This window comes from Beta vulgaris, chromosome 7 (assembly GCF_026745355.1).
Source record: "Beta vulgaris subsp. vulgaris cultivar EL10 chromosome 7, EL10.2, whole genome shotgun sequence".
In the NCBI taxonomy this organism is placed as follows: domain Eukaryota; kingdom Viridiplantae; phylum Streptophyta; class Magnoliopsida; order Caryophyllales; family Amaranthaceae; genus Beta; species Beta vulgaris.
In genome coordinates this window covers 9,412,454-9,434,682 of record NC_079208.1, presented here as the reverse complement: position 1 = coordinate 9,434,682, position 22,229 = coordinate 9,412,454, and the positions used below count along the sequence as shown (strand labels likewise).

Here is a 22,229-nt window from a genome sequence, read left to right as displayed (position 1 = left end):
TAATTATGATTCTCAATCTAATTCTCAATCTAACGCCCTTTAAAATAGATTCTCCAATTAATTATTACAAGAAGTACAGAAGTTATCATAATATCATTTTTTTAGGGAGAAATTATATCATAATACCTAATATTATAATGATAAAACTAGTAGTATATGGGTAATATACATTGGAGTTGACTATAAGAGGTTTGGATTCTTCAAAACAACCAAAAAAAGAATGTGAACTGGAGCCAAGATGAGTGGAGAATACACTTTTGTTATTTTGCCTTCATTGCATTGCATTGTTCTGCTATAGTGCCTGTCATTTTATGAAATTGGATAGATATGTTGTTATATATGGTGGCTTGGAGATCATGAGAAGTTACTCTTCATCCACCAAAACAGACTTCCCCCTGCAGTTTTAGTTAATGGTTCAACTTAAAATCTTGCATGTTTTCCTAATCCATTGACCTTACATTTTTAGCTAAATACATAAGAATAATATATCATGTTCAATGTTATACATTTTCGTTGTTTTTACTGATAATATTTTGACTTTTTCACTATTTATGTGCCTACTTTAACCGCAAATTGCTAATATATATATACAAATTTAGCATGCAAGATGTTATTAGATTCATCTTATTATACATTTAAAAGATTTCAACTTTTTATAATTTTTACAAATAGATTATTAGAAATATTAATGGTCAAAATTGTGTTTTGAAAAGCGTAAAAGTCAGTACATTGCAAGTAAAAAAGAGGAGGAAACATTATGACTTTCACGTTTAGCCATGCATACTTTTAGGGTGTTTTAACCCTTTATATCTCTAACTATAGATATGAAAATTTATAAAAATTAGATATTGTAAAATTAAATTGAGAAGAATCTAACAAGATCTCACATGACTATATTTTTCTATACATATAAAACACCAAAAAGTAGTCAAATGCAAACAAATAAATGGGCAAAATCTCAAACGTTACAAGTATAAGAAAATGAAGGAATTATTAGTGAATAGTGAGGGTTTTTAGCTAACTTATTGTTGGGCTAAAAAAAAACTCATCAATCTAGTGAGGCATACCTATAATTATTTATTATAGAGCTCAAATAAATTGTTAAACATCATCCCAAAATTACTTAAAATTCTCCCGGTCCCATCAAACATTTCAACTTTACTCGTCCCTTTTTTTCTTTTCTTTTCCACAACCACCACCTCCATCCCTACAACCACCATCGGAACCACGTAAACCACCACTGAGGCCACACACACCACCAACTAAACCATGCACAACCACAACGAGAAAGCCACAAAAACCAAAAAAAAGAATTTCGGGAAAATACACTGAAACATCCGACCTGGACGTTTCCACCATGGCGAAAATGTCCAAGCCGAACATTTCGCAGTGGATCGCCCCCCCCCCCTCGTGGTGATTGCAAGGGGTGGGGGTTGCTGGTGGGTGGCTATAGTAATGGGTGTGGCAGGAGGTGAATGGTGGTGGAGTGAAGTGGTCGGTAACTTAGGAAAAGGAAAGAAAAGATTATAAATACAATTTTAATTTTTTTTTTTTTGGATGATTCTAAATAATTTTGAAACGAGGAATATAAGTTAAGCTGATAAACTATCTGAAATTTAGCCAAATAGATTTTTTGGATTCGTATCATTGAGCTTTCCTATCAATCCGTGACCGCAGATTTACTTCTGCAGCTATTTATTGGTGTGAGCAGTTTGTGCCTTTGAAGTTTGTGGCTTCAAACCATGGAGAATAGTGGGTCCCTTCTTCCTCTCCCATCCTACATTGACTTCTCTCACATCATATCTATAGTTGTCTTAAATTATTCTTATTTTGCTTAGAAGATATTGTATTTCCCTTTCATATTTAAGATCTTGGAAATATGTGAAGACATGACCTCAAGCTCATTAGACCTATTATTTTGAGCTCTTTTTCAGTTGAGTAAAGTTCAACTTATCTCAATGCAACTCGATGATTTCAGTAAAGTTGTTGACTTCAAAAGAGTTGACGTCGTGTAAATAATCTACTTCCTTTCCATTAGAACCAAAAGCATTTATATACAAGGTAAAGCATAATATTGATAATCTATTAAGTTAATATGCCCAGAGCAACCCGCCTTTTATATCCTCAGCGCTTCAAGAAAGTGACATCAAATTACAACTCAACAGCCAACATTTCTTATTACTACCTGCAGATATGAAAGGAACAAAATCAAGAATAATATTGCAATGATAATAAAATCGTCTAGCTCATCTAGGTTTCAAACAACAAATTACATCATCAAGCTTGAGATAAGCAAACTGGCTAAGAGTTAACTATTCTCCATACCTTAACCGGGGGAAGGGGGGAGGGTAGGGCCTTGATTTTAAAGTCACATTCGTAATCTTTAACCATTGTTTTTAAAAAAAAGGAAAAATTGATTTTATCAGTCCTAACTATGGGCGTCCTGATAAAAACAGTCCCAACTTCAATTTATTATTGTTCAGTCCCAACTTTTGGGGGTATTTTACAATAACGGTCCAGGTTAACCAGTAACCTGTTTAAGAGGTCACCTCCCCTGCTCTAACCCCCCTTGCCACCTCCCCTCTCCTCCCCTGCTCTAACCCCCCTCTCCCCTAACCCACCACCCCCAACAACCCATCCCAACACCCAACCCCCTCCCGCTAGTCGCACTGCCCCATCCCCTTCCCCGCCAGTCGCACAACCCCCTCCCCTTCACCGCCAGTCGCGCAACCCTCCTCCCCTTCCCCGCCAGTCGCGCAACCCCCATCCCCTCCCCGTCCCTTCGCGCACAATTCTCGTCGCCTCTTCTCACTCGTCGTCGCTTTTCGCCTCGTCGCCTTTGCAGCGGTGTTTGCGGGGGAAGGGGAGGGGAGGGGGGGTTGTGCAGCGGTTGCAGAAGAAGGGGAGGGGTGCTGCGGTAGCTGTAGGGGAAGGGGAGGGGGCTGCGGGGTGGGGATAGGGGAGGGGGTGCGGCAGTTGCAGGGGAGGGGACTGCGGGGGAGGGGGAGGGGTGGTGGCTGCGGGGAGGGAGCTGGTGGGCTGGTGTTGGTGGTTTCGAGGGAGGGGGCTGGGTGGCAGGGGAGGTTGGGTGGCAGGGGAGAGGAGGAGGAGGAGGGAGCAGTGAAGAGAGGAGGGAGGAAAGAGGAAGAAGAATATAGAAAAAAAGGGAATTTTTTTTTTGGCAAGTTTACCTGCTACAGCAGGTTAGAAACCTGCTGGGACCGTTATTGTAAAATACCCCCAAAAGTTTGGACTGAACAGTAATAAATTGAAGTTGGGACTGTTTTTATCAGGGCGCCCATAGTTGGGATTGATAAAATCAATTTTTTCTAAAAAAAATGTTAAGTGCTTAATGAACTTTGGAAAATTCACAATTCTAATGAGAAAAATCAACTATTAATGAGGTCTTCAATTTTGGAAATGAACCACGATTAATAATAACTATGAGTGAACATAAAATTTTCAAGCGTATTACTATGAGGTGGCTGTTTTTTAAGGAAAAAAGAGATATGGGAAGGAGGCTTGTGAGTTGTGAGAACTAAACAATGAAAAATCAGGGATTTCCATTTACCTTACTCACAGAAGTTTTTGAGAGAAGAACTGCATCGTATCTTCACTCAAGCAGCAAAGTAGACTGGGCTTGATGGAGGTAGTGTACTTCACATCACGGATAGGATGGTGAGATTGGAGACGCTCGATAATTGTTAATGAGGGTAACTCTTGCAAGACTAAATTAGACATTGCTTCGTCTCCACATGCGAATACAGGGGTGCCATTCCCCATTCCTATAATGGTTGATTTCGGAAGCCGAATGCCAGGTACAGAAGCAAGCATTGATCCAAACCTTTGATAAGTAGAATTCACTCTCTGCATAAAGACATGTGAACCCTGCACATGGTGCCCCATGGTAGACGAGGGACCTTGTGATAGTTGAGAAATGCCATGATCATCAGGCATCTCCACTTTCGGACGATATGTCGCAACAATATTGTCACTGCTAGGGCAATGAGCGAGTGATATACAAACTCCTTGATTTGCTGTTTCTGTAACTAATGATGGCCTGAAGGAACCAGGACAACGGACAATTGAAAAGAAAATTAGCAAAACATATATATTGTAAACTGAGCAAAAGAAACAGAGAAAACGGCAAGAGCTTGAAACAAGTACAAAGTAACAATAGCAAACACATTCAGATAAAAAAAAATGACTGTCGACTTAATCAGTCATAGCTCACAAGTATCTACAGAATTCATCCCAATTATGGTCATAAGTCAAAACCTAGGGTAGCAGCAAGGTCGTGCTTACACTGTTGCACATATACACTCATGATTAACCTTGCATCTGTTTTTACGCTCAATAGGAAGGAAAGAGGTCAAAACTTGTAAGAAAAACTTTAGTGACAAGACAATAACTTCAAGACCGATTATACACATCAAAGCAATGATGTGCTCCACAAAATTCGTTGAGCATATCAATAGGATTCAGATTGATGGATCATATTCAGACTTTGCTAAGTAATGGGTGAAAACAAGCTGCCTAACATAAACATAGACTAGCCTTCATATGCACGCGATGCGTGCGTTAATTTTAAAATTTGTTATTATATTAGATACTCCATTCGTACTTTATTTATGATTAAACTTAAATGTGAAAAATTCAACAGTTAGATGAATTTAGATATATTAATTCGCTAATGTAAAAAAATAAAAAGGTTGTGAGTGATTGTTAACATTAATTTTTTGTGAATGAATATTGAACAGAAAGAACGAAAATAATGAGTTGGTTTAACTGAATTAAAGAGTGTCAAAGGTAGTGAATGTTCATACTTTTCATGTGCACGTTATGTATGCCATCTTTTTTTATAAGGTATAAATATTTTGTCCATTTAATTTTGATTGAAGTATTTGATGCATATACCATTTTAAACTTGTTTTAAATGGCAAGTTGGAATGAGAATTTTTAATGATTTGCTTTTGTAATTTTTATCATTCCATTAATTAGATCATTAAGGGTATTTTAGTCACTTCAAAAGAGGACACCACTCCTCCTCCCTTAGCTTATATAATAGAGATATGAAAATATGACAAACCAAAAATGACTAATCAAAGGACTATCAGGTACAACTATAGAAACTATAAAGTATAATTAAAAAAAAACATACCCTACACATTCACTGCCAACACTCCACTCACACAAGCCAACTGAAGAAGCCGTAAGAAGTTTCTTAACTCCTGTATGAGCTGGTGAATCCTCTAATAGAGAGTATATGGTGTGAACAGGATTGCAAGTCAGTCCGAACCTCGATTCCAAAGGCCTTTCAGTTTGTCGCAAATCAAACACTAAAAGCATACCATTCTGCACAGTTTAATAGGAAAAACAAGTTAGCAAGTAAATTGAAAAAGCATTTAAATGGAAAAGAGTAATGCTATAATATTGGAGAATTATCAAAACCTTTTTACACAATCATCACTTGAATAAAAAAATTTAACCATGTTACAGGATGGGCATTGTACAATCATCTCACACAGACACATGCAAGGCACATCTAAAAGAGTCGTGCAAAATCATAAGCTATATTGTGCAGAAACGGATACGGACACAGAAAATTGCACCAAAAAAATTAGATATGTACCAGTGACGTTTTTGTATATATTCAGCAAGCTTCTATGTTGTTTATATACATACATCTTAAATCATAAGAAAGAATCCGAATCGATTTTTCATTGTACAGCTATCAATATTGCTAGATAATGACAAGCCAACTTGATATTGGACAGTAGTCAACCACTTTACTGTTTTAGATATTTCACCACTTAGCAACCAAAAGTTTATATAATGGTAGAGGTTATCAAAAGCCATTATCGAGTGTCCTAAGCTGTACGACTCATGCTAGAAAGTTTCCCCTTTGTGCCTGCATAAAATTAAAATTATATGAACATATACTTTTTAGTGTGTCTAACATGTTTTAATGTTCTCCTCGCGTGTCAAACACATGTCAAAAACAGATAAGCAAGGTGGCAGATGAGTTTGTGCTTTGTAGATCATCAGTTCTATGCCGTGGCAAAGAAATTATGCATAAATAAAATTTGCTGCCACATGCTCACATCAATTAATAAGAAGCTTTATAGCTCAATCCTTACAAGTGCATTCACTTTCTTCTTTCCATTCCTTCTTTACATTTAGGCTCCGTTTGGTTGGATGTAAAACCTTTTCAGTGTAAAATGATTTTCATGGAAAACAATTTACAAAAAAAAACACAATTCCAAAATTAGTTTTCCATTGTTTGGTTGAATGTAAGAAAAATGATGAAACGAAAGGAAAATGAAAGGGAAAGTAAAAAGGTAGTAGGAGTGTACAAGAGAGATAAGGAAAAGGAAGGGAAACAGTTTTCCATTCATTTTGAAGGGAAAATGGTTTTCCATCATTGTTAGAGCACTTTTACTCCTAGGAAAATAGTTTTACACTCCTTTACAAACCAAACAATGTAAAATTAAAAATAGAGGAAAACAATTTTCCAGGAAAATGTTTTACGCCCTACCAAACAGAGCCTTACTACTACAATCATTATTTTCACTTATTTCCTGTGTTCCTTTCTCTGCTATTATCCTTTCTATTTATTCTCTTCCTGATTCATTTTTAAAAATTAAAAATACTCATTTTCTAGAATGACTTGCAGTTTTTTAAGAGATGTGTTTGAATTGTTTCCCAAAACAATCAAATGTCATTATTGATCGAACTTCATGCTTATTTTGTCTTTCCCAAAGTGGTATGCTCTAGTTGGCTCCTATTGATCTGTGCCAGCTTGAATTTATCGTTCAAGCTTGTACAAACAAAATTCGAATTCCATCAATCAGAGGGAGAGAGAAACGGTTAGCTTACAGCTTAATGTACAGAAGTTGGAAGAAGGTACGTTTGGAGAGATGTATCTTTGAAGTTAATGATTGATATGGATTCAGTGATGTGCTTGGCATGGTATTCAATCTCAGCCGCATTACAACATTGTGAACGCATTGTAAAGGATTTCAAGCTCAGACAACCATGACAACCACAAACCATCGGCACTTCCTGCGAAAGTGGTTTATACAAATATTTATAATTGTATTATTGTTTCTGGCAATTTCATTTCTTGCCTTTTATTTCACTGATTAGTTAAAAGCAAAACAGCTTGGTAGATGATTTCTCGAGGAAAATTTCAAAAGTTGGTGGAAATAGTCCTCGATAAGACAGTTTTAAAATGTATATAGTACCAATATTGGCTAAAATGAAAGATTTGTAGCTAATGGAGAGATGGACGATGTGTCACAAATGCACAGAGAGAGAGACGAGCACAAATAGCGATCCAGTGACCATTGATTTCTTGATGAACAAATAGCTATATTCACAATTGCAGCAGCAGTGAAATATGAATTCAATACTATTTTGGTTGTGAGCAGGGACCCAAATTTTTTTGGTTGTGAGCAGGGACCCAAATTTGACAAATGCCAAACAGTCAAAATCAGACAGGATGTTGATTTCTGAGTGGATGCACATTGGACAGGAAACCAACAACTCCATATGCCAAAAAAGAGATGCATAATAGATTATGTGATTGGAAGTTCGTCATGAAAATGACAGAAAAGATCTGATTAAACTTGGTATTGAGAGCCTAGTGTTGATCTGATGGGAAAGTGAGGGCATGGTGGAGGTTGGAGATACCCTATAGCTGTCAGACTCATAGCTCCATCTCCAGCATTGTGCATCAGAATCAAACAACCCTTTCTACCGAAGTAAAACTTGAAAAGAGACCGTAAACAATAAAAAATAACACAGCCCTAGCTAGAAGCATATTAGTACTAGATAGTACAGTACAATTATAGCATCAAGATATAGAATGAACAAACAGTAATCAAACCTGTAATCCAGCATAGACATAATGTGAATTGTTGCTATCCCAGGAACATGACCAAGCAGCAGCCTGAATATCATAAAAATCAGCAAATCAAAGATTCAAAATTATCTGGAGCAAAACAATGGCTATAAGACATGCACTACCAATGATCACTACCGGCCCTAGCTAGATATACATGGAAGACTAGCAAATTCAAGCAATTACAGTCAGCCAACCGTATATCAAAATACTAAGATCCTCTATGCTCATTCAAAGCACGAAAATTGCTATAGACATCATAGTGGAGAGGTAATTCATAATCAAGAGAAGTGAACTGATGGAACAAAGAAAAGAGGGAAAAAGGCAAGCAAAAAGAGACATACTTCAGTAATTAATCCTTCATTCATCTAAAATAATAGTAAAGGTAACATATACCACAATGCTTGCTTATAAACATTACATAATTCATAAATCATAGATGAAAGTTAGAAAATACTCTTCTGGCAAACCAAATCTGTAGGACCATTAGAATTATTCTCTAGACACAGAAAGAACTCTATGAGTCTTTCTCAAACGACCTCCCTACTAGTCTACAATTATTGCTGTTGTTGCCAATGGCCACTGTACCAGACCTGCTGGTAGCTCGAACTGTGGAAGACAGAGAGAGAGAGAAGTAGATGGAACGTAACGTTCTAACCCTACGCCAGAGAAGTAGTTCCTTTTCTCATTTTTTAATATCTACGTTAAGAAACATGAGCACGCCACGTGAGAGTCAGTCTCATCTCCAAGACGTGACCAAAAACCTTCTTGCTGTCCCCTAGTCCCGGAAATTTAGGGACATTGTCAGGACGGCCAAAGGAGCACCCATCCCGTGCCATACCAAGGGGGCAGGGGACCACCTAGAAGCCGTTCTCTTGCTACATAAATGGGTTGTATCAACAATGAAAATCAGGGAAACTCATGAACCTCGAGAATAGGAGATGAAAAAGGCTTCATCATGAAGCCAAATGACAAATTTCTTCCAATAGGAAATAGAACTTGAAAGATTCAGAAAAGAGAACCTGCAAGCACCCCTTCCCCCCCCCCCTCTCCTTCTACTTTTACCTCTACTTTCCACCAAGTCATGAATCCCATGCATTGCTAATGGCCAAAAGGCTCCTGCTCATGGTCCAAGAATGACTAATACCATCCTGACAACTTGATATTGCTAAGGAAAAATAGTTGAGAAATCGGACCATCCATGTCCTTAATAGCAACACTTGAGAATCATCCATGTCCTTAATAGCAACAGTGCACCATGTAGCACAAGAAGCAAGAGCTACCTTGATAATGCTAAGGAAAAATAGTTGAGAAATTGGGTCTAATCTAAGATTATTGGTTTTACCTTTTCAAGGGGTTCAAAACAATTATGACCTGCAATACTTGGTCAATTATGCTTCATTAAGGTTTTAATCACCGAATATAAAGTTCTTAATATAGGCGGCAGCAGCCTTTTCTATTTATTTACTTTTCCAGAGGGAAGTCAGTCCTGGCTTTTTGTTGGCTGATTGGTTCTTACTTCCTAACAGGCAACAGCAGCAGCCACAATCTAAATGTGGTCAGTGACTCAAGTCACGTCAACTAAGGAAAGCATTCCATTGGTTAAAAATTTAAGCAGCTAGTAGGAGATATTCATTATGTGCTCTTTATCTAATTTTACTAGCCTTATATGCACAGATGCGCGCGAAAGCAAATACAAAGCCATTTTTTCGTTTCCAGAAAACTGGTGAAGTGAAAAAAGAACTTCCTTGCCGTTCTTTCGTTCAATATAATTATTTATATTTAAATTTTTTTGCAAAAAACCCAAAAGTCAGAGAAGTTGTAATTAAAGTTCTTTAGTTCACTAAATTTATTTATTATTTTTCTGAAAAAACCTAAGCTTGAAGAAACTGTAATTGTTCTTTAGTTGGGAGTGATTGCAAAAGAAGGTAGACACCAAGTCCTCCCCTTTTCACCTCTATAATAGAGATTCAAATACTTCCTCCTTCTCACAAAATTTTACTCTTAATTTTTTATTTTGGTACGTTTCATAAAAAATTACTCACTTTTTTTTGGTTTATTTTGAGACACGAGGTCCACCTTTTTACTTTATTACTCACATCTCTTTATTTTATAATTGTTTATCTCTCCTTAACCCCAATCTTCACTTTTTCCATTATTCCCACCAACGTTTCCCCTATTTCCTTGATTCTTGTAATAAGAGAAGTGTAACTATTTTTCAGAAATGGAGGAAGTATTAATATTTGAAAGACCTCCAGACCATGCTTATCTGACACAAACCAGTGTGTTGACGTTTGCCAGTGATCTACTTTAAGTTTTCTAGGTATATGAGAACCATGCTCCACATGTGCTTGCTTAAGGCGCGGTATAATAAATTCATATAAGCGTCTGGTGGGGGTATTGACAATCAAAAGCCTTCATAACAGATTAAGTTATATAATTAGGTACTAGAATCGAATCATCTTTGATCGAATAAAAGCACATCCTTTATGATTGTTGCTTTGATGTTATCAAACTTGACGCTGTCATGACTGCCGACCAAACCCCAATTAATTCCTCACTTGTGTCCATCAGGCAAACTCGAAGTCTCAAAATCTCGCACTTCTTGCACTCTTGCCACCAATAGGCAAGAGTTAACCACAGATTCGGACCATCAAAAACAAGACCATGACAAAAATCCAGTCATACCTCAATTTGAAGGCTTAAAATAGCATCCTTACTGGGTTCACATTAGTGTCAACCCTTTTAAAACAAGTCAGGTTAATCAAAGTGGAAATCACGATTTAATTGGCTTGCTTTGGGTTGATCCCTCTTTTATTTAAGCTTCTCTCATGATATCAATGTAGAAAAAAGCTCAAGGCACGTTGAGGTGTCAAAGATCCTAGTGCGCCTAGGTGCACTTTACTTGGTGTGCCTTATTTCAACTAAGAATGATTTAAAAAATCTGATGTAAAAAAAATTGTCCGCCTCTATGAAATCGCCTGGCCAAGCACAAAAAAGGCGCTTGACCGTAGTCGCGCTGCGCTTCAAGCGGGCTTCTTAATATTCTGCGTGATATTGGGATAAATCTAGTTGATGGGAATCAATCTCAAGATGACATTAGGTTGAATTTAGAGATAATTTGAAGTCCAAAAGTTCAAGTTTTAGAAGCAAAACGAGCTCAAACGAGCAGACTGGCGATAGGCCTTTGTATCCACAAACAATAGTGAGATTACTAGTGAAGCAGCACAGTTATGAGGCAAAAACAAGAACACAAAGGTACACAGCCACCTGTACGGCTGTACTCGTCAATACCAGCATGCCGACACCCTGCACAGCTGTGCCCTGACTGGAACTTTGACCAGAGCACGCATTGAAACAATCTTTGCTGATCAAAATGTATTTTGAACTTAAATTTGATGATAATTAGAGTTGACAGTTGGAACAAAAACCAACAATCATTCAGCTATACTTTTGGCGTTCATATACAAAAACTAAGAATCCTTTAAAGGTCCTCAATAGAAAAGAAATTTTAGATTCAACTTAGAGGATCATTGAAAATTTGGCAATGTATACTCAAAGGTATTCCCAAACTTTTCCTTTCGCTCTTGTTCATTTTTATCAAACCATGTTTGTGGATGACACTCATCAACTGGCCACACATAAGGTACACAAAGACCTGAGATATCTGCATGCGCCATAGTATATTATATTTCCACTATCCTACATTACTTTGCCCACTAGCTTTTATTAAATGTCCCAAAATTAATTGCAAGCCTTTTTAGTAATACTCTCTTACTTTTTCTTTATCCAACTCCTTTTTATTTCTTGCTTATCTCTCCTAAACGGTGGCGGATCCAAGATTTCCGACCAGGGGTAGCATAATATTGTGATGGTATACAGTTGTTCATGGTCAGTTCTCATATTTTCACACCGATTTTTGGTTAGAGTCATACGGCTTGGTGGAGAAGAATTTTGTTGGCTTGGTGGTTGAGTAGAAGGAAAATTTTAATACTTCGTCCGTTTTTAATACTCGCACAAGAATTTAGAAGAGAAGAGAGAAAATAAGGTACCTCACAACTCACAATATCACAATTTGTATATTATTCACTAGTCACATATTATAATTCACTAACAATTTATAAGTTATACAACTCACTAACAAATTCACAAATATGTAATTGCCAATTCAAGTATCACAAACTTATAAATTGACACAACTCATAATTAATCTATATATTCTCAATCTAAATTCTAAAAATTATTGGAAAATTCTCAATAATACCCTTTCTAAATTTGACTTTTCTTAATGCATGGTACACATTTTCTAATTCGCTTCTTTATAGTAAACCTATACTGCTGCCTTGATTTCTATAGTGCACCTAACACTAAAAAAAAAGCTGAAAAATTACATTAATTTTTCTCACAATTTTCTCCACTCTCTTTCTCTCTCTCTTCTGCACTTACAAACTCTCTCTTTCTAATGGTACTCAGCTCTGACTACTTGGTGATGAGAAAAATCTTTGCAGGGACACAAGTTTTTAAACGGCTCAGAGTTACACTCGGCTTTTCTTTGTTTTTTTCTTTTTTATAAAACTAAATTTTATTTCTTAAAGAAAAAATCAGTGGTAGTTACATACTGCCTCCATCACTGCTCCTAAACCACTATTCTTGATCCAAGTACCAGAGGTGAGGAAGAAAAATAATATGGAAAGGATAGGAGTATTATCTCTTAACCCTCCCAGAGTATCCTTCAACAAAAACTCCAACAACTCTCCCCCATCTTCAAACACCAAAAGCCAACCCCACAAAGATCCCAAACCCCTAAATTCCACCTAAAACCCAAATTTTCATTTTGCTCCTTGCCAAAAATCAGTTAGTTATTCTCACCAATTGTTCATCACTTCATTGGTAAAACTATTAACCCCTTTCCCAATGCAACATTAGTAGATAAATAAAAATCAAGCTTCCACCATGAAAACTAAGGATCAAGCTCAACTCTCTATCATTAGAGATCAAATAGAAGTGGAGGGGAAGTGGTGCACTAAAAACCCTAACCTTCAACCATGGGGGGTAAGGAACAAGCTACACTTCCTTACAAGCTCTGAATGCATCAAGAATAACGAACTCTCAAAAGAAGGTTTGGCCATAATGACTGATGCGAAGGTGGAGAAGTAATCCCTTCAAGAGTCAAAGAACTAAAGTGGAGAAAGCAAAGGGAGATCTTGGTAGCACCTAAGGCATCCCATCAACTTAACAACGTTCAATATGGCTTTAGTGGCTCGAAGGTTCGATCTAAGGGAAGAAGAACTTGAAGTAGGAAGCTGACTTTTCAAAGCTCCCTGGCGCAATTGCCCAAGGTAAGGCAAAGCCAAGCAAGGTGCAGTTTTACTAAATTTTCAACTAAGATGCTTGCCACATATTGGTAATAAATCTAGCAGCCTTCACAATGCGTCTATTCAGGTTGTCATAAAAATATTGCTTTTATTCATCCTCACGTCAGTAATCCTTAAATATCATATTACTCCAACAACAAGAACGGGTAAAAAAAAATACTTGATGATCATGTTTGAAGTCAATCATGTAATGTTGATTACGGAATCTTTTCATTATGCTCTTGAATTCATGTTCTTAGTTATGGTCTAATGGATCTGGATGAAAGTGTTGATATGCAACAAGGTTTTGATGCCTTCTTGTAAATAGAGCCTCTACTCTTCCCAATACTGTAAGTTGCAGCATTGTTACCAAGGAGCCGGAACAAGTTCTTTTCCAAGAAAGAGGCTTTGATGCATGAGCATCCCTCCTTAATTTTGTGTTCACAAAATATTGATTCTTTAGCTACTGGCATGTAGATTCATCTTCTATTGCACGGCCAATTAACATTTTGACCAATTTAATACATCGTACCTAGCTATATGGGAGTGATATATTGGTTTTATATGACTGCCCTACATTCATGCAGTAGCTAGCAAACACCATTACTTGTTTTCTACCTAACATATGGTTCGTGCTAGAGATTCAAAAAAAATTAGAAAGAAGCAATAAAGATTTATTTTTCCTATCATCCCTTAATTAGTTGATTCATGAGTTGTTTTGATCCAATCGAAAGATTAAACACACCGATAGAAGTAGAAAACAAGTATTAATATTCGCAACATTATGAAAAAAAGTAAAGGTCTAGAGACTAAAGAGGTATTATTTGAGTACGGTAACATCAAAAGATGAAATAATAAAGGATCTCGGATAAATAGCCAAGAAATGACATTTATGGGTTGTTTTGGGTTGAATCCCCTTTTAGCTTAGGAAATTAAAGTAAGTTTACATTGCTGTTGGAGATAAATTGAAGTAATCCAAAAATCAACTTTTAAAAGCAAAGGAGATCAAAGGAAGTTACTTGTGAAAACAACAAGATTATAAAGGGATGCGAGCATACTGAGAGCTAACATCATCAAGTGGACTATTCCTTTAAGGCTATTTGATTGTTCTTTATGAATCTTAACATCCAAAATCAAATATAGGTCTTTATATTAAGAACATGGGTTTTTGGTACCCTCCTGCTCCCTAAATATGCTATGTTACCTGGACTTGGTTAGGAGTGACAGATATGGGTACGGATCCGAGTGTCCGGTACAGCACTTCTGAAAAATCAGGACAGGGACTCTGAGATTTGGACACGGGTATGGGTATGAGAAATAAATATTTTATAATGTATAATTTATTACTAATTTTGAATTTTATAATTATTTATATTATACTAATAACATTAAGTTACTAGTAAGATTAAGGTACTGGTCATAGGATAAAGAACAAAAGTGTTAAAAAAAAAAGGCAAAACTGAAGAAGGAAAGGAGAGGTAAGGAAAATTAAAAAGAACCTGTAAAAAAAAGGGAAAAATAAAAAGAAAAAGAAAAGCAAAGTCACGCACTCACGCAGCCAAGCTCACGTGGTCCATAAAGGACAAAAAGAAGAAAAAGAAAAAAGAGAAATAGAAGAGAAGATGAAAGATTGAAGAGAGAGGACAGAAGACAGAAAAGCCAGAGAAGCGAAGGAAAAGAAGAACTGACTGGCGGTGGTCCGCGAGTTCATATCTCCGAACGACGGTCGAGGTAAGTTCTCTTCTCCTGTTCTTCTCTTCTCCTCTTCGCATTCGAATTCTAGGGTTTAGCCCCTTGCCGTGTCTGAGTGCATTTTGCAGGATCCAACTCGTATTTCATACCCGACTTGGTGTCGTTTCATACCGACCCGGGTATTTGGCAAAACATGCCGAGTCCGAGTAATAGAGTAAATATGTATAATAAAGGGAAATTCGTACCTTTTGATGGCTGAATGAAGATTGGGCCCTACAACTTTAAGAGTGCGTCTCTCAAATCTTTGTTACTGAAGTTCTGCTTTCTTCCTTCAAAAGATTCAACCTTCACTTGTATTGGGTGCTTGAATAATTAATGGTAGCTCTTAAGCTGTTATTGCTTTCAACTTATATCGTGATCTAGGCCCGTAAACCCTATATTTTTTAGGCCTTCTCTTGATGATAGAGAGGATTAAATCATATGCACATTCTTTTCTTCCCTCAAATACAATAAGAGGTTCACCAATATCAAACATATAACCCTTTAAACCTCAAGGGTATTGTTGGCTCACCGTCACAAAAACCAGAAAACATCAAGTGCCATCACATAGTCACACCATCACATGAGCATCATATTGCCGGTCATTCTGTATCCGAATCGTTTAAGCCTCCCTCAAGCATTTTAGTTACAAGGCTCACAGCTATCATGTCTTTACTTGTTTGGTCAACGTTGCCTATCCATTATAGAACTTCAACTTTTCTTAGTTGGGCCCCACTTCAATTACATAAAAGCTCACCCAATCCCACTCGCTCATCAAATGCAACCAGCTGGTCCTACCCCCTTTCTCTCTTTTCCTTTACCTTTTTCAATTTCATTTCTTTACTAGCAAAGCTTCCTCAGTTCCTCCACACAATTCTCTCCCTCTACTTATTCCTCTATTCATATGTCTACAGTTTTACGAACTCTAGTAAAATAAAAATACACTTCCTTCAAGATGGGTTAAATGAAATTGGAAAAAAAAATCGGAAAAGTAGCGTGTTGTGGCAGAAAAATCAAGCGATACACTTTATCAAGGTAGGTTTGGGCGAAAATGCAGTGTTTAATGAAAGCAGGTTTGACCTGGCTGGTTTCGGTTCGCTAACTTTGAAAACTGTTATAGCACGGCCAACACGAATTGATACGGCAGTCTTTTAAAACTATGACACCACCATCAACTTACAAAGTTAGGCTTACTTTCAACGTAGACTGATGCATTTTTTAAGCAGATCATGAAGTACACTTTCAGCAATATCTACTTTTTGCTTAAATTTTGCAATGATCCAAGTGTTTATCTGAACATACTCAACATAGCATAGCAATTTTGCACAATTGTATTGAAGAACTACAGAAAGTAAAGAAACTGTACCGGTAAATCATAGTTGAGGACAATATTGTTGCTTTCCATACTGAAAAGAGACATAAAAGGAAAAAAGAACAAGAAAGTTACGAGACGCCTAATGTGAGAGATATCTTGTTAATCCATCAAATTCTAGGAACAATAAAGATTAAGCTTTTAATCAAATTGAACATTTATCGTTGAAAAAAGGTTGGCATGCTATGGCAAGTAGTGTTTTAGTTTTAAAGAGAAAATAAAAATTGGCAATAAAAATGACACAAGAAAAATATATCTTCCAAACAATACATTGGCGCAGAGGGATTTTATTTTTTTGGTAGGGCGGGGAGGTTGGGGAAGGAAGGATAAATTCAAATCAGAAGTTCATCCGCACCTTAATACTGATAGTTTCTTCCCCATTGAAGCCAGTAGTGCAAGTCGGGCAAACGAAGAAAGATGCAAGTCCCTAACTCCTTTGACTGACGAAGGAAGTAGCACGTTATCTTGCTCATGAGGGGAAACTAAGCTCATCTACAGTATGACAGTGTAAAGTTAGTTCTGCAGCAGTGCAGATCACCTCAAACAGATTGCAATAAAGAACGGTGAAAGTTACTTTGGTAAGGATATGGGGTCCACCAATTCTAGTCGGTCTTCGTGCAATAATCAATGTTTGACCAGCATCATCCACATCAAAATATCGTGCACCATCTACTGCCAACTCTTGCTGCAACAGTTGAAATGTTTTTAAGTTAATCAACATGAAAATAGATACATTTCATCAGCTAAACCGAATTTAATGAACGCAAATAGACCTATCAAAAATCGACCCAAAACCAACCCGAAAAAACTGGTTCTTGAACAAAATGTTGTGACTCAAAATCTGAGTTTATCAGGACTCGAATGTAGAAAATCTTGAATCAAAAGTCAAAACTGACCAACCAGTTTTTGACCTAACCAACCCGAAAGGCACTGCATATAGCAATAAAATGGGCTTATCAGGAACTTTTGGCAAAAAATATTGGCAACTATTAGTATTGTTGGTATAAGCATGATATTTGTTGGACTTGAACATCATTTGTATACTTAGAGTTGGCTACAACTGACTACATTTGATATAAAATGCTATAAGTGAATTGTATTGTGTATATTTTGGTATATATATTGCACTTAAAAATTAGAATAAATAGGGCATCTTAATTTCCCTTACCCCGTTGGGTCAACCCGAACCTGAAGGCTCTGGATCATGAATAAGTAGTCATCAACCTTACCTGAAGATATTTGACCCCAACCCGACCAACCCATTTGACAGGTTTGTACGCAAGCCATCGCTGACACTGGAAGGCATATTCACAAATGAAATAAAAGTATATAACTGTATAAGATCAGGGGTCAGTCCACTGATACTGATTGCACACAAGGTGACAACTGACAGCATAGACTGTCAAAGAGAAAAGTTAGGAAGCAGAAAATTTTCGAGAAAATGAATAGTAGGAAATTTCATTTGCTCAGTGAGCTTAAACATTTATTAGAGATTTTGGTTCTCTAAGCTCAGGGCAAATAATTTTGATCCCTCTATCCAAATCCTTTAGTTCCCCTTTCCACATCATCGCATCAACTTCCCGGAAACAGAAAGCACAAGAGATGGAAAAGGGTTCTTCCTAATGGCGCAGATAGCAATTTGTAGAAGAACTTTATTTTGATTTATAACCACGTAAAGACATGCTATCTTGCAGCAAGCCAAACAAAATATGACAAGACTATCGTTAAACAGTGAGCTTCTACTGATCTGAACAAACATGAACCTTTGCTAAACAACAAAGTGACACGAAGTGATCTATGCAACACCAATGAACCACAAGTCCATTAGAACGGACAAACTATGGTCAAACTAAATCATTTTTTCTTAAAGGCAAATCTTTCTTAAAGACAAACTAAATCACTAGGTTAAATCATAATGCCAGCCTCAATTCCTGCAAAGGAAGGCTCTCGATATGGACAGGCTGAACAAAGTACTGCAAACGGTTATTTGATATCACACCCTTTCAAAATTCCATCCAGCAGGGATCAAACAATTTAAACACTAACAAGAACCACAAACACTATTTCAACAGTGATTGAACAAAGATTATTGTGTTTGTGCACCACAGGCAAAACTCCCAAGAAAAAGGCACCGTTGGTGATAATTTGGGAACCACAGACTGAAAATTCAGATATGAACTCCTCTCATCATAAGATGAAGAGATTTTTCATGAGGTACCCCTAAACTTTTAAAGGATGCACTAGGTAGCTCTGCAATTTAAAAGTTGCACCACGTACCCCTAAATTTTGTAACAAATCCGCCATATACCCTTAATGACTATAATACATCAAAAAAATTGTTAATTCACCCTCCACACAGTTAACCACAATGCCAAAATTTGTTGAGATCGGTGGAAGGATTAATGGAATTCTGGTTAATTGTTATGAGGGTTGATTCATGACATTTTGATGTTTGATAGTCATTAAGGGTATATAGTTGATTGTTACAAACCTTAGGGTGGTGCAAATTTCAAAGGGCAACGTTAAATTTTGAAAATTTCCCTTTTAAAAAAGCCATCAGTGAAACCAACCTGTAATTTGAATGTATAAGGCGCAACTGTCCTATTAGTTAGTCCAACCTTGAGCCCTGCAGAACATGATACATAATAATGAGAATATAAATAAACAATTATAAGGAAATCATACCCATTCGGACGGAAAAGCATCACTCAATACATAAGGCAACTTCTGCAACAGATGAAGCTAAGTACCATGTAATGGCTGAAAAAGGAAAAAATATCACTCCACAACGAGATTACCTCTAGCTGATCTTTCTTGAAACCCATCAGTATCACAATCCACGATCAATGATTCATTTTTTACTTCTAACAGTGCACGTTTAAGATTTTCTGCCCTCTGAAAAGAGACACTTAGATTAGAATTGAGGGACCTAAAGCAAAATGAAAACACACTAGCCAAAACTGAAAACCTCCCTTGATTAATGCAAAGAAGGAGGGTAAATCTCTAGGAGAAAATTATTCATTGTACTCACATGCACACAACATATTAGAGCTTGAAACACTTCTTGAGTTCATTGTACGAAGTCATTTATAGCCATCAACATAAAGATTATAACAACAGCAGCAATGCAGCATCTAAAAGAGCATGTCACTTGGACCCGACTAGCACACAGAAGACACTAAATGGCAAAAACATCAAGTAATAGACCATAAAATGAAAGCTCAATCTACAATTCTACCTCATTAAGTTGCTCGACTAGCTGACACAACTCCTCATCTTGCTTCTGTAAAACTAACATTTCCATACGCCAATCAACTTCCTTCTTACGCCATTCTTCATCCTGAATAATACGGGAAAAAAAAAAATCACAACTCAAAGGACATAAGGCATCGGACCATATGACTTGTCTTCCCAGAGAGATCAGAAGAAACCACATGACCAGGAAAATAGAATAGGTGACATACAGATATTCTCCAAAGCTTCAAAAATGCACCAGACTATCATAGCAGTAACTTCAGCATAAGATGTGACCTAAATAAACTAAAGTAGCAACATACCAAGTAACTAACATATAGGTAAAAAAAAGAAAAGGAGTTGCCATTACAGCAAACATGGCAACAAGACAATGAAATCCATGCCATAACCCATAATAACCTTCGGTAGTGAGATGAAAGAATAGAGATATGCCATGCAATCTTAAAACTCAAAGTGACAATCCATACCTTCTTCTCAAGAGAATCACATTTAGTCTCCAGAAATCGTATTCTCTGCAAAGTAAAAAGGTAAACTGCTTCAGACTCTTTCTTATTAGAGATCCGACAAAAATCCATAACATTTTACATATAATTCTACCTTCTGTGACTCTGCATCAACTACAACAACCCTTGACCCATAGATCCTCCGGATATCTTTCAATGTACACTTCTTGTTGCATTGCGGACACTAAAAGTAGGCAGATAATGAATTACAACAAGAAAGTACATTATATTACTTTTGCCACATTAGATATCAAAGATGTATAATAACACATGAATTTCAGATATTGTACCTTTCCCGAGTTTCTTCGTTGTCCAAGCCACTTCTTGATGCAAGACATTCCAAACAAGTGCCCACAAGTGAGACAACTGCATTCCTTATATCCAGATGATAAACCATCAGTTACAACCTAGCAGGTGTTGCTATCATTGTATGAAAAAAAGACTGTGTATGCATGCAATGCATAACAGACAGACACCACTGATGACTGATGGATCCTTTGAAACTACCTAGAAAAAATCTGAAATTAAAAAAGGGTAAGCTTAACCGTCGTAAAGAAAAAAAGAACTTCCTCACAAGAACTTGATTCCTTTCACTCATTATAAAGCACGGCACAAGGTAGCTAACATAATTGCTTCCGAACCATAAATATACATAATGCACTTGAAATCAATTTCAAGACCAGCTCAAAGGATTCATGACAACTTCCATGCCAAAATCTGAAAGAATTAGGCTCCTTGGTTTTCCCCCCGCTTTCTCTATGTTTAACTTATTGAGAATGAGAAATGGATAAACTATATGAAACATATAATATTGGAAGTCTGCATTGTCCAGACTGCATATAATTCAGTAAGAATTACCTATAATCTAGATAATCAACATCAATGTGAGATCTCTTGCTATTTATTAGCCCTCTATTAGTGTAATGTCATATATCATCAATTAGTATACAATCATTTGTAAAGCAGTAAACATCAATTATACACAATTAATCGCAAAATAAACATAATTGAAGAAGAAAAGACAGAAAGAGAGAGAAAGACCTAGGTTGATGTTCACCAGAAGTAGTCCAAGGTTCCATACAAATAGAGCAAAATAAACCTTCAGTATCCTCTTTATAATTCCACTCTTTCTGACTATCCTCTCCTTCACCACAAGACGATGTCGTAGCTTCAGAATCATGAATCAACCTTGCCGACATATCCTTTTCTCTCTCCTCAGTTTCCGAAACCCTAGACGCCATAGCCGCAGAATGAGAAGCTTCTTCCTCAGTTTCTCTCTCCTCAATTTCCGAAACCCTAGACGCCATAGCCACAGAATGATAAGCTTCTTCATCATTTTCTCTCTCCTCCTCTTCCTCTTCCTCTTCCTCTTCCTCTTCTTCTTCTTCTTCTTCTTCGTACTCATCTTCATCGTCTTCTTCGACTTCTAATAACGGAAATCGATACGGTTCATTTGGGGGATCATCATCATCATCATGCATAAATCCCCAAAAGCGATTCGCCATTGTTAATTTAGATAATAGAGATTTGAGGAGAGAGAGAGAGAGAGGAGTTAAACTGTCATGTTGATAGGAAACGGAAGAATCAAAGGGTTTTGGGTTTTTGCGGACCCCGCTTAACTCAAAGGATCTCTTTTTAGTTCTTTCTTCTATCTTTCGTTAACTTGTTTTTTTGTAACGTTTTGAAAGGGGGAATTCGGCGCAAAACATTTTGAACTTTCGCGGTTTACGTAGATTAGCTTTCGTCCGCTTCCTCTATCCGAACACGGAAATTCTATAGTGACCACTGCTAATAAGGCCTAGTTATTGGTCGGGTCGGAAAAGGGCTGTCGCGGTCCGTCATAGTCCATAGCGGGTCAGGGTTAGGTCTTGAGGATTGGATGCGGGTCGAGCTTAAATTAAAGCTGATCCAGTCCACTAACAAGAAATATCTTTGACTACACACTAAACATTTTATTTTCTCTCTTCTGTCTCTCTCCTATTTTTGGCTTTCTATCTTTCCTCCTTTTTCTTTTCTTTGGTTTTTCCGACCAGCCACGACAGTTGCCCACCAACCGGCAACAGCAGTCGGTGAAGCGCCGTCGCCTTCCTCCCCTTGTTGCTGATGAT

The 22,229-nt window shown here is 37.0% G+C and overlaps 1 protein-coding gene across 2 annotated transcripts; it reads right to left on the bottom strand.

The window, feature by feature from the left end:
* Positions 1–2,007: 2,007 nt before the first annotated feature.
* LOC104908826 (uncharacterized) lies at positions 2,008–21,849 on the bottom strand. 2 transcript variants are annotated; one of them, XM_048647840.2, is made up of 15 exons: positions 21,163–21,849; positions 20,412–20,487; positions 20,216–20,305; positions 20,086–20,130; positions 19,602–19,703; positions 19,162–19,258; positions 18,934–18,989; positions 17,593–17,658; positions 16,938–17,048; positions 16,719–16,855; positions 16,358–16,397; positions 7,892–7,954; positions 5,162–5,355; positions 3,572–4,060; positions 2,008–2,185 (listed from the first exon to the last, which is right to left on the bottom strand). In XM_048647840.2, exons 1-14 carry the CDS (start codon positions 21,624–21,626, stop codon positions 3,577–3,579), a joined length of 2,025 nt encoding a protein of 674 aa, XP_048503797.1. In that variant the 5' UTR covers positions 21,627–21,849; the 3' UTR covers positions 2,008–2,185; positions 3,572–3,576. The 2 variants fall into 2 exon arrangements, with proteins under 2 accessions (XP_048503797.1, XP_010696290.1); XM_010697988.4 differs by lacking the exon at positions 17,593–17,658 and having other exon boundaries at positions 21,163–21,842.
* Positions 21,850–22,229: the final 380 nt, after the last annotated feature.

Coding starts and splice junctions, on each gene's coding strand:
- LOC104908826 (XM_048647840.2), bottom strand. CDS start 21,626: ATGGCGAATCGCTTTTGGGGATTTATGCATGATGATGATGATGATCCC. Junction 20,306..20,411: donor AACGAAGAAACTCGGGAAAG/GTACAATATCTG, acceptor GCCTACTTTTAG/TGTCCGCAATGCAACAAGAA. Junction 17,049..17,592: donor TTGGGGTCAAATATCTTCAG/GTAAGGTTGATG, acceptor CAACTGTTGCAG/CAAGAGTTGGCAGTAGATGG.